Source organism: Sycon ciliatum, chromosome 2, assembly GCF_964019385.1.
Source record: "Sycon ciliatum chromosome 2, ocSycCili1.1, whole genome shotgun sequence".
Taxonomy (NCBI): domain Eukaryota; kingdom Metazoa; phylum Porifera; class Calcarea; order Leucosolenida; family Sycettidae; genus Sycon; species Sycon ciliatum.
In genome coordinates, this window is record NC_088644.1 from 7134877 (window position 1) to 7146598 (window position 11722).

At 45.9% G+C, this 11722-nt stretch overlaps 1 protein-coding gene across 1 annotated transcript in view; it reads left to right on the forward strand.

The window, feature by feature from the left end:
* The first annotated feature begins 10135 nt into the window (after nucleotides 1-10135).
* Nucleotides 10136-11722, forward strand: part of LOC135808469 (complement C3-like) — a 53535-nt gene continuing 51948 nt past the window's right edge. Inside the window, exons 1-3 of the mRNA XM_065321662.1 lie at nucleotides 10136-10319; nucleotides 10491-10636; nucleotides 11608-11639. Of these exons, the coding sequence (XP_065177734.1) occupies nucleotides 10237-10319; nucleotides 10491-10636; nucleotides 11608-11639 (261 nt within the window). The 5' untranslated portion in view covers nucleotides 10136-10236. The remainder of the gene's footprint in view (nucleotides 10320-10490; nucleotides 10637-11607; nucleotides 11640-11722) is intronic.

The window sequence follows — 11722 nt, forward strand, 5'->3', positions numbered from 1 at the left end:
TCCTTGATACGGGGAGACGCAGACGTCTGTGCCGAATGTTACTTCCTAGGCTTGTTCACCCTGTATTAAAGAAGACATAAGTTTGTATTGGGATTGCCTAAGTAATAGCACTTTGAAGTTCCAGTAAAATACAATAAAACACTAGTGTCCTATTACAGAATTCCTTTCAAAGTTCAAATAGGAAAATGCAGAAGCAGAACGAGATATCATGAATAAATTATTAGTTGACTACTTCAAGTAGTTTAAAAATATAGCAGAGATCGGAGGCGGATAATAATTTCAAAACAAAGGTAGGTCCGCGAGGATTCACGCAATCTTCAACATCCAGTCAACAAGGCACCTCTCATAAAATGTCGTTTTCGTTCCCTTCTCATCATGGACGGTATGGAATGTTGGAAAGACAAAAACTTATATTGCGTAAAGATAATGAGATAACAATACTCGTGACGAGGTGGAAAGTTATCAAGTTCAGAACTGTACTATCCTTGATGAGAAGGGAACGAAAACGTTCCATATTTTCGGAAGTGCTTTGTTGACTGGATGTGAAAGATTGCTTGAATCCTTGCGGACCTACCTTTGTTTTGAGACTAGTTATTGCTCAAACTTGTATATTTGAGTATCCATTGACAGTACCCACCGTTGAAAATCAGACTTCTGTTTTAAAATCTGTGTGGTTTTCAACCTTGGAAGTGTGACCAACAGAGGCGTGCGTACCAAAAATGGAAGCGTGAATTTAACAGTAACGGATTACACGGCGGGCCAATAGCAATGGCAAGACTCGCCATTATCACACAAACCAATGAGACATCACCTCAACAATTTCAGGGTAGTACATGACATTGTATTTCCAGTGGTACTCTTCAGTTCCTTGACCTTGTGTTGTTTCTCATAGCATGTTCTATAAGATTATGAGTTCCTGTCTTGTGTTCAGCTCATGGTCTGCACATCATTATCATTAACGAGTACATGACTTTATTAATTTTTATCATAACTATTATCAGTACAACAACGATTCCTGATGAGTGTTGTGCGAAAATTGTTGCAGATGCACGATCGTAGCCGCTACACACACACACGATACATCCAACAAGTAGTTGCATGGAGTGATATTTTCACGGGGAATTACCAGTCCACGCGCCATTTGAAGCAACGACTCGCGCGAGTCTTGTACGATGCCATTATTACGAAGAAAATAAGAATCGTTTTTCCATGATCCAGCCCTTCAGCTTCACCAGCTTTCAAGCATTCGTCGCAGCAAAAATAAAAATAATGGTGTTACGTTTGCTAATGAGAGATCGCATTTGTATGCGGAGACACGAACTGTTACCGTGCACGGTTGATAGCGACTCATATAGCGAGGCAAGCAAAGGGCAACGTGGAGACTAATCACTGCTCAGTTCCCAAATCACTGTGGTTAGGATTCATTTGTTTTCCACAAAATGTGCAGGATGTGCAAATGTGCAGGATGTCCAAAAGTGCAGGATGTGCAAATGTACAGGATGTGAAACTGTGCAGGATATTAGCCGGAAACCCTTGAAGGGTGCTAAGTGTAAATATGTAGTTGGATATGCAATTTCTTCCGGTTGTCGACTCAAACAATCTCATCCTTCAAACTAAATCATCCAGCTTGCCTGCGTGGACATCCATGCTGTTGCTGCATCGTGTTTGCGACACATACACAGGTGGCAGTCGCCGGTAAGTGTTCATTTTTCTGTAACACTGGACATGATGGTATGTTGCAGTAAACGGTTACGTTACGGCACTCATCCACCATGTCCACGGGGCCGGAATGCACACTACAGTACTTGTAAAGGGACGGTACCTTTCTGAACAGTTTGGTGGCGCAACATTGTTGTGACGACGTTCAATTTAGTTTAAATAAGTCGATCGAACTGTGCCTTTCCCTAGTTCAGTTACTTTGCCGGACATTCCCATAGCAGCAATCCCGAACTCTCTCAGCCCAGACCTTGTTTGGTCCTCTGCCACAGGCCTGTGGGTGGTTTAAGGCAGGTGTGACACACGATAAAGGGACTGCCCAGGGAAGAGAGGGTGGATGAACCAGGAGTACATAACCCCCAAGAGTCTGCAACTCCAGCTATGGGGTCTGTGTCGGCAGAACTTCACATCATGTGACGAACCAGTACACATTATAGACACCCTATTATTGGCTCTGTGCATGATAGATACAGGGTTGTACGCAACCGTGCTTTGGGTTCAACTCTCTTGTGGTCACTTTGCACCGTTTACCAGAGTAACGTTTTGAACTATGTCATGTGACGTGAAGTTCTGCTATCGCAGCACTGTATAGAGGTTGTGCAGGCAGTTGTACACTCTTGGGGGCTATGTACTCTTGGATGACCTATTGAGTATGGTTCGGTGCAGGAGCTTATCTTGTGCAAAGGTGGCACGCACCGAGTCCAGGAGTTGCAGTCACCACAAAGGAACGGTCCTTGGAAGGCGTGGCAGTGGAACCCAGACTTGCAGCAGTTACAGCGCACACACAATCTGATTCTTTGACAAGGATGATTCGCATATTGGCAAGGGCACTAGCTGCCGAACAGAGCACACTCCGCACTACGCAAATGACTGGCTCCCTCCCGGATAAAATAAATGGTAGATGACCAGCGGGCGGGTCTGGACACCATGCAGTTTTTCCCACACATGCTGGTGAGAACAGCAGAATGCACCACACTGCAAAAGGAGCAGTCGGAACAGTTTGGGAAGTTCGTCTCATAAAAACACAGTCTTGGAGACAGTGAGTCAGTGACATATATCCGTCCACCCTCCCAAGACCCAAGCAGCAAAACATTATGGCTACCAATATGATCTGTGTTAGCACTGTCGAGATTCTGTGGGGCTCTGCATGCTTCAAGCCAACCAGGCTGCTGGCGCAGATAGTCTCCCAGTCAAGTTTCTCCGGGAGTGGGGCTAAAGAGCTCGTGCCTCCTCTGACCAGGATGTTTACCCTCTGTTTGCGCTGCTTACACTATCCTGACTCGTTGGAACACGGCGCATGTCACGTCCATCCACATGCGTGCATCCCAAGCAGCAGAACTACCAACCTGTCTTCCTTCTAAGCATTGTGCGTCCAAGGTCATGGAGGATAGCAGTCAGCAGGCAAATTATCAACCATCTGGAACATCATATCGTCCTCCCTCAGGCAGTTTGACTGCCACCGTGGCTTTGGAACAGGCGGTCTCCTAACTGTCCTCCATCGTGAGTTGTCCAGTATAGTGGACCACAACAGAATCCCCCCCCCCCCCCTTGTTGCAGTCAGCATAGCTGGTGATCAATTTTTAGTAAAGTATCATACACTGGCATACTGCGCAAAGCTGAACTGTCCGCGTTAGTGGACTGCTTCTGCTTTGTCCTCACTTGCATCTTCAGGAAGGAATCTGAGGGCTGTTGTTCATGGTCAGACCTCCTCGAACTTCCCAATCCGAGCCAGTGTGCCACAAGGAAGTATTTTTGGACTAATGCTGCTCTAGCAGTATGTCAACAACATCTGTAATCGTGTCTTCTCAGAATGCCAGTTAGCATTGCACGAAGTTGACATGACTCTGCATTGTCTCATAAATGCTGATGTTGTGTCCTTTTCATGCCATTTTCAACTCGCTGCAAGCAGCCCTCAATGAACTTCAAGCTTGGAGGGCGAGATAGAGATTCAGTTTGAGGCGAAAGAGTGCCTGGGTATGTTGATGAGAAGACACACAACGCCCCTGCCACCCTTTCCCCTCAGCTTTGATGTTACATGTACGTTGATCAAAAAGGAAACCGATGTCAAGTTCCTTGTTGTGACATTTGACTGCAAGCTGTCATCCTACAACCACCTTAATGAAGTTGCATTCAAAGGCAACCAACGCCTCGCCTTTTTTCAGAAAGGCGTGCCAAAGGCTTCACCACAGTGGCAGCCTCAGTTTCTACAAAAGCTTCTCCCGCTCAATTGTAAAATTTGCTCAGCTGATGTGGCCAGACGTGGCCTGGTCCACCCTCGTCAATCTCGACCGTGTCCGGCAACGGGGGTGCATGCATAGCATTGGCCTTGGGACCATGCTCCCAAACCCACCATCAAGCTGTGTGTCGGCATTGGGTGATCTCTGTAAACTAGTACACGCCGGTCCTGCCCAGCTGACGGACGTGCTGCCACCTGCTGACTCTGTGTTCACCAAACTCAGAATGTGCCGCCAGCATCAAGTGTAGCTCCCACATGCCTTTCAGCTGTCGAATCCCCTCCACAACCACCAGCCAGATCACGACTTGCCCGCGTCCACTCCCGACTGGCTCCGCATTGCGTTTCAGTACTGTTCCCTTGAAACCTGGAATGCCAGGAATGGTCTACCCTGTGACGTGTTACACACTCCACCTGACCTGAGCTGAAGTTCTTGCAGACGATCAAAATCACCGACACCTCTGGCAAACCTGCTGTATCTGGGCAACTGACCACCTTTAGTTACGCATTTTCTTTTCTTTTCATTTGTTCTTATCTCTCCTGGATCTTAACTTTCTTTCTTTTCTACTAACGTATATCACAAGAAAATGTTCTTGCAAATACGCAAATACTGAACTGCCCCCCCCCCCCCACCTACGTGTGTGAATATAGTCATTCAGGGGCGTACCCAAGGGGTCAGCAGGGTGGTGTTTATAGACCCATCTTTTGCTTAGTTCATTTGCTTAGTTCATTTGTATGTACAATGTACCTGAATAACAAAAAAACCCAATAGTCCTCAGGCTAATTTCCTGCATCGAGCCTTGCCTCTAGGTCTGATATCCACATGAAATGGCCTTGCAGTAACCGTCCTAAAAGCAATCTCATCTCCGGTATTGCTGCCTTGCTCCAAGGTCCAAGTCTACAAGTGCAGGTTCCTTCTGCACCACACCAGTATGACCAGCGTCGATGTGTACATCCCAAACCAGCCTTATCTTATCTCACTGGACTCTCACTGGACCTCACTTCGTGTACTAGTAGATCTACTCCTTTATTATCTGTACTAGTCTTGTACATGTACAATTATGTGTAATAGAAAGTCTACAAGTGCAGGTTCCTTCTGCACCACACCAGTATGACCAGCGTCGATGTGTACATCCCAAACCAGCCTTATCTTATCTCACTGGACTCTCACTGGACCTCACTTCGTGTACTAGTAGATCTACTCCTTTATTATCTGTACTAGTCTTGTACATGTACAATTATGTGTAATAGAATAGCATTTGCCGTGACCTTGATTTTCCAATCTTCAACACCCCTCTCCCCCCCCCCCCCCCCCCTGGTGCATGTGGTGTGCAAGAATGCATGCAAGCATTGACTAATCGATACGCACTGTATGTAAACTCAGCGTATTCAGAATTGTCTCATTGTAGAGCAGTAACCTACTTTCCTTTTGAGGATTTCTGCCTTGTCACAGTCTTCTTCTGAAACAGCAGTGACTTTGATATTCTCTTGCTCAATTTACATGTATACTCTGCATGGGTAGTTCACTCTGTTGGCACATTGGCACATGCATAGTTCTTTGAATATGTGTGCTCTAGTTATGCTGTAGGGCAATTGGCCTGCGACGGTATATTACACAATTCACATTAGGTTTGCCAACTAATTACTCAGATGTTGGCTAGGCTAATGTTGGTGTATATGGTGGGCAAACGGCCGTTATTGAGTGGAACGCTAGATTGTATATTTCGCAGTGCTAGAACAAGCAGTCGCTATTTCCGGTCTATACGTCATCAAAGGTTGCCTCCTTGATAATGATACATGCAAGGGCCTTTTTATGCCGGATGTGCGTTTCTGGGGCTTACCCAATCAATCATCTTCGTTTTGGGCAGGAATCGGAGGTTTCACCCTCCGAAGAGAAGCCAGCATTACCTGTGCCCATAACGAAGTAAAATAGAAGAATACATCTACCAACGCTCATAGCATTAGCCGTGTATTGCTCAACTGGGCCCCAACCTAGTTCTAATGCCAGAGCACTGCTACTAGTACTTTCCAAAAAAAGGACTTATACTGTAGCACAGTTATAATGCTAGTACTACTCACCCAGGCCCGACATTCAACTCTCACAGACTCCGCATAGCAAAACATATTCCGAAGGCTCTAAGCATAGCGGCATACTGCACAGGCATTGCGTTTCTGCTACGGAAAATGCGGTCCGTGTACGTTCACCTCAACGCAATTTAACCGCATGACCAGATGTGCTTGTTCCTTTGTAGCTGAGCCATACCCAGTCCAGAACATGAGCCTCCCACTTCATTTCCCGCATAAAAACGGAAAAAAGTAAAGTTCGGACATCCGCGTTACCACGGTACCGGCTTACAATTGTGTTTATTATTATTATTATGAAATGACCCAAAGGCAATGTGCCTATCGAGGGGTTCATTTGATTGAAAGAACAGTAGATGTAGATGTATGTACAAAGACAAGTAGGGATTGATGAGGAGAGAAATGGGGAAAATCAACTGCAAGGTGGCGGAATTCCGTTGATTGCATAAGCATAGTCAGCTGTAAATTTCCTGAGGGCAGCTTTGAACTTATAGAGCGAGGCTATCGATGTTAGACTGGGGGGGGGGGGGGGGGGGGGGAGGGGGGGGGGGGAAACAGTTCCATAGAATAGCAGTTCGGAACATGAAGAGAGACTTAGACAATGATTTAAATTTGGGAAGAATGATTTTATTTGGTCGTCGCTCACTATTCGTAATCTTGAAATGGAAATCAGCAAGGTAATCACGATGATGGAAAACATATCTGTGAAAAGTAGTGAGACTGATGATTTGACGGCGATAGGCTAGTGACTCTAGGGAGCATTTAGAATTTAAGACAGACTTGGAAGAAGTGTAATCAAATGCAATTTTTTTCTTTTTCAGTAGAGCTCTAGCAAACCTTGCCTGTAATTGATCAATAGTGGTCATGGGTTTCTTATTAGATCCAAACGACCACACCGTACAGCTATATTCGATCACAGGTCTTACGAACCCTTTGTACAGTATGATCATTGCCGGAGGCGTAAGTTGCTGGGACATTATTGACAGTAGGTGCACTCGATATCTGAACTTCGAAGTTATTGAGGCGACATGTTTGCGGAAATCCAGGTTGTCGGTCAAGGTGAAGCCAAGATGTTGCAGTTCAGAAACTGTTGAGGAACACAACCAGCTTAGAGAAGTTTCTCTCGTGCCAGGCCACCACCATTGCCTACCAGGGTGGCAGATGCTGCTTTTCGCTTCAAGATGGAATCGACATTCTCTACCAAGAATACTGGCAACAGGTGGGACTGGAGATGGGAAAGCCCACCGTTCGCGTATTTGTTATGGGCAGTGGCTAAAGCCGAAAGGACGGGTATGTTTGCATTACTTCGAAGTACAGTGTACTTGATCTGTTATTAGGAATAGGTTTGCTTGTGCTGCATCTATACATCGAATAGTAATACATTACTACAGTTGCATCATTGGAAAAGTGCTTCCACACCGCGGAGCTCGTGCTTTCCGCCGACTGACAACCACTACAGTATTGCTATCTAGCTATGGTGAATACACACATCACATCTTGTGAATACACACATCACATCTTGTGAATACACACATCACATCTTGTGAATACACACATCACATCTTACACAGGGCAGAACAACAGAGCCCAATATCTTTCTTGCGACTCCGAGTTTCGTGTTCAAAAACACTCATCAGCCTCGGACCTTGCGGCAAGGATCTCAGACACTTTGTGTACATCACATTAAAAAATTCACGCATGGTATACCATCAAAAGAATCAAACGTTATTTTTTGGGATTGTTGGAGTACAAATAGATCTAATTGTCTTGTACTGCAGCTATGGCAACAAAAACAAAATTTACACGTGCTCCAAGAACAATACTAAGTCTTGTGTCCTGTTCAATGATTTTCGGGATAATGGACAAGAATTTTGCGATCTCGGGAGTTAATCCCTAATATAAAGTATCCTTCCACTTGGCAGGTATGGCATAGTTCTCAAGACTTGGCAGGTATGGCATAGTTCTCAAGACTTGGCAGGTATGGCATAGTTCTGAAGACTTGGCAGGTATGACATAGTTCTGAAGACTTTAATCTTCAGAACTATGTCATCAGACTTTAAAAAACTCTGTTCTTCTATGTTTCTCTATCGGATGAGTTTCTGTTCGTTATGCATATCGTGTGAGGTCGAATAGACGGATCTAATTTGGCAAATAATTATGTCTAGCCCGGGGTTATTACATAGCTGTTGGCCAATTAGAGGAACAGCAGAGCTACATGTACATACTAGTTATGCTGTCTGGTTTCCCCTGACCCTCTGATCAAGACTCGTCAATCTCTAGCTGAAGGAAATACATGTACATGTACATCGGATGATCCTGAGAAGTTGCACTGACCCTCCAGGAAATCGCGATTCCACGGATGCAACAAATTTCGCGATTTTGGCCCAAACCCGCGATTTTCAGCAAAATCCGCTATTTCCCGCATTTTTTGTTGTTTTCTGCACTATATCTCACAGTTCTATACACTTTTCACGCAGTGCTTTCCATGATCCTGTAGGTTATTTGCACAGTACGACTCCGGGGTAGATATACGATGCAACAAATTTCGTGATTTGGCCCAAATCCGCAATTTTCTGCAAATAATTCCGCGAATTCCTGGCAAGTTCTGCATCATTCCGCACTTTTCGTCGCATTTTTTGTTACTTTCTGCCGCAATTTCTTGCGCAAGTTTTCGAGAGTTTTTTCCGCAAATTCCCGCAGGCCATAGACCATGATGATAGACTTTGCCCAGTGCGATGGCAAAGGACTACGGTCCTCCGGACACAATGGAATAAGAATCCGTAGTCATACTCAGCCTGGCAAGATGCAGGGATGCGCCTGTGGCCATCATCTAGAACATAATGGCGCTGATTCTTTTGAATCTAGATGTCCTTCCTTCTCAGGAACACTCATGGAAACCTCAGCGGTTTTAGGCTACTTACTAACTTAGTACTTGTGTTGTGATAGAAGAAACTAAACTTCCAAGAGTGGGTGGTTCCCGTGTGTAGCTTGTCACCGATTCAAAAATACAAACAAACACAACACGTGCGGTAGCAGCGAATCGTTTCGAGTCGCCCATACCTACGGAGGAGAACGCCACCCGCGCCGCAGCGATCGTTTGCAGTGATGTAGCCTTGTACTAAGTAATTTGTAGGCGTGGATACATGACTGTACAAGTCATCATACAGTACCGCAAATCGAGCGTACTTCCTTCGTCAATCATCTGATCATGGTCAATGGTGGAGACGCATCGCCATTGTGCCTTTCACTCAGCTGTCTCTTACTGTCTGCTCCTCCATTCAGCCATTCTCACCACACTGCCATAATCGGCCAGGCGTTGCATCCTGATGCCTATTCCCGAAGCCCCAACCGTCGATTTGTGAATGTCGGAACACCACTTCATTTAGCCATCATGAACACTTTCTCGCCGCGAGAATAGCGCTCGTGCCCATTCCAGTCATTCATTTGGGGAAATGATGAAATGCGTTGGCGTTTTAGTTGGAAACTTGAAAATTCCCTATTCAGCTGGATGACGGTCCCTCGGGGCTAGGCTGGGGATGGTAGACCTGCGACGTGTCCACTAGTCTCTACCGTAAGTCTACGCCATGGCATTGGCATGGGCCTGCGCATGCGCCGTAGACCATTGATAGACTGATAGTAGACCAGACCAGGTAGACTGATCTTGTTGCACGGACTAGTCGGTGTCCGTGGTTGGCGGGGCTGTACGTAGTGTAGAACAGAGCGTAGACAGCTAGCATCGCAAGTGGATGCACAGACAGTCATGTAGAATCTATTCAGGAGACGCACTGGACTTGTCCCCAGCCGAAGGCTAGTTGCCGGAGCGTTCGAAGAACGAATCTTCGGCTAGCACTGTCAAATCACCGTCAAACGAAGTGCAGTTGACCGAGGGCAAAGTGACAGTCGCTACTGTTTTCCATTCATCTGCTCAACGATAACCGTCCAGTCTCTGCTTGCGTGCAGTTGCCAAGACTAGTTAGGATGAAGGCGACTGTCATGAAGAATGACGTTTGCCAGGCATGCGAAGCAGCGCTCAGTCTCGCACGGGCAAAGGGATGGAGCTTAGTTAGTGCGACTCGGATTGGGTCCGGACATCACTCTTGTCAGTGTTTCTGTGTTATGCCAAGAAACTACAAACACGCCGTGCGGCCACAGTATTCCTCCATTTTTCTACCAGATCAGCTGCAGACTGGTCGGAGAAGTTCTGGATGGTCGTAGTTATGTTGTCTCGAACTTGGATATGTTTGCTGGGTCTGGCGTTGCTCCAGCTCACGACGGTGGAGTCATGCCGGTACGTATTTCCTTGAAAGGGGTGATCTTGCAATCATGCGGCGAACGACGACGGAGTTGACCAAATCATTATTGCCTGCCACTTGAAGCGGACAGCTAGCTGCTTGTCTTCATTCCAGCACCCTTGGCCTTGCATGAAGTTGAATCTCCTTGCCTTTCATTGTGCTCTCAGGTTCGTGGTCAGCGCTCCGAATGTGTTCCGTGTACCGTCGGACAACGCCGTCAATGTTTACATCACGGGCGCTAATGGCGCCGTGCAGGTTCGACTTAGTTTCACGGAACTGGCGGGGTTCTCCGTGACATCTAGCATCCAAGCCAGTAAGTTTTTTTTGTCAAGCAGTAGATCCTCTACCGTGCATGTCTACAGGCTAGGCTAGATTCCGTGGGCGTACAGCAGGACTAGGAGTTCTCATGCTAATATGGACTACTACTACTAGCATTTTTCATAAGGTTGAGGAAGGTGACATGGGAAAATCTGAAGAAAAACCGTTTACTACATGTGGAATACGGTGCAGACACCAGAGCAAATCGGGGCGTTGTCATTCAGTATGTTCTCCTTACCATTGCTAAGTAATACCACGTCCTGATTGTATGATTTGGCCCCTAGTAACATTGCGTCGAAACTCCTAGCGACAGCACGGTTTCTAAGTTTCTTGTTACCTTACATGATGAAGTCACCGAGAGAGCGGAAAAAATAGAAAGCCAGAACACATTATTAACAATCATGCACATAATTCTGTGCATGGTGAGCTGGTGAGGCTTCCTGTCTTGAGAGGCATGCACGCCCCTAGTCTACTGGTAAGAGTACAGCAACCACAGCAGTACGCGCAATGAATCCGACTGCAACCACTAACAGTTACTATGCTTGGTTTGGTGACAGTGTAATGATGAATGCAACGACGTACATTGTATGTGTATAAAGTCCTAGCACAACACATACCGTATAAACACATAGATATGTGGAGTGTGCATCCAAGATGTGTTAGAGCTGTTAGCCAGTTAGTTGTAGAACGTCAGTACATGTACCGTCTGTCAGTGTCGTGCAATGTTATCACATGAGCTGATTGTTTAGTAACTGGTTGTGTTAGTGGACATTATAGCGTAACTTGTAGTTCCTTGGTCCGTTTTCTTTTCTATACATGGATATGTGTGCATGTTTTTTGGACTGCAGTTTGTGAATCTCGTGTGTGACGGACGCGAAAGAAATAGAGACAGCAGTAAAAAAATAAGAAGAAACATCATGCATTGTATTTGAACTCACTCTTCTTGTTTTTGCTGTTGCCATGCAGATACAAAAAGCGCCACGTCCATGAATGTCGGTGTAAGTACTAGTAGAGATATGGGATTTGTCAGGGGCAAACAGAAGTGATTGAAAGTGCTGCTATCCTGCCAATGCAATACCCA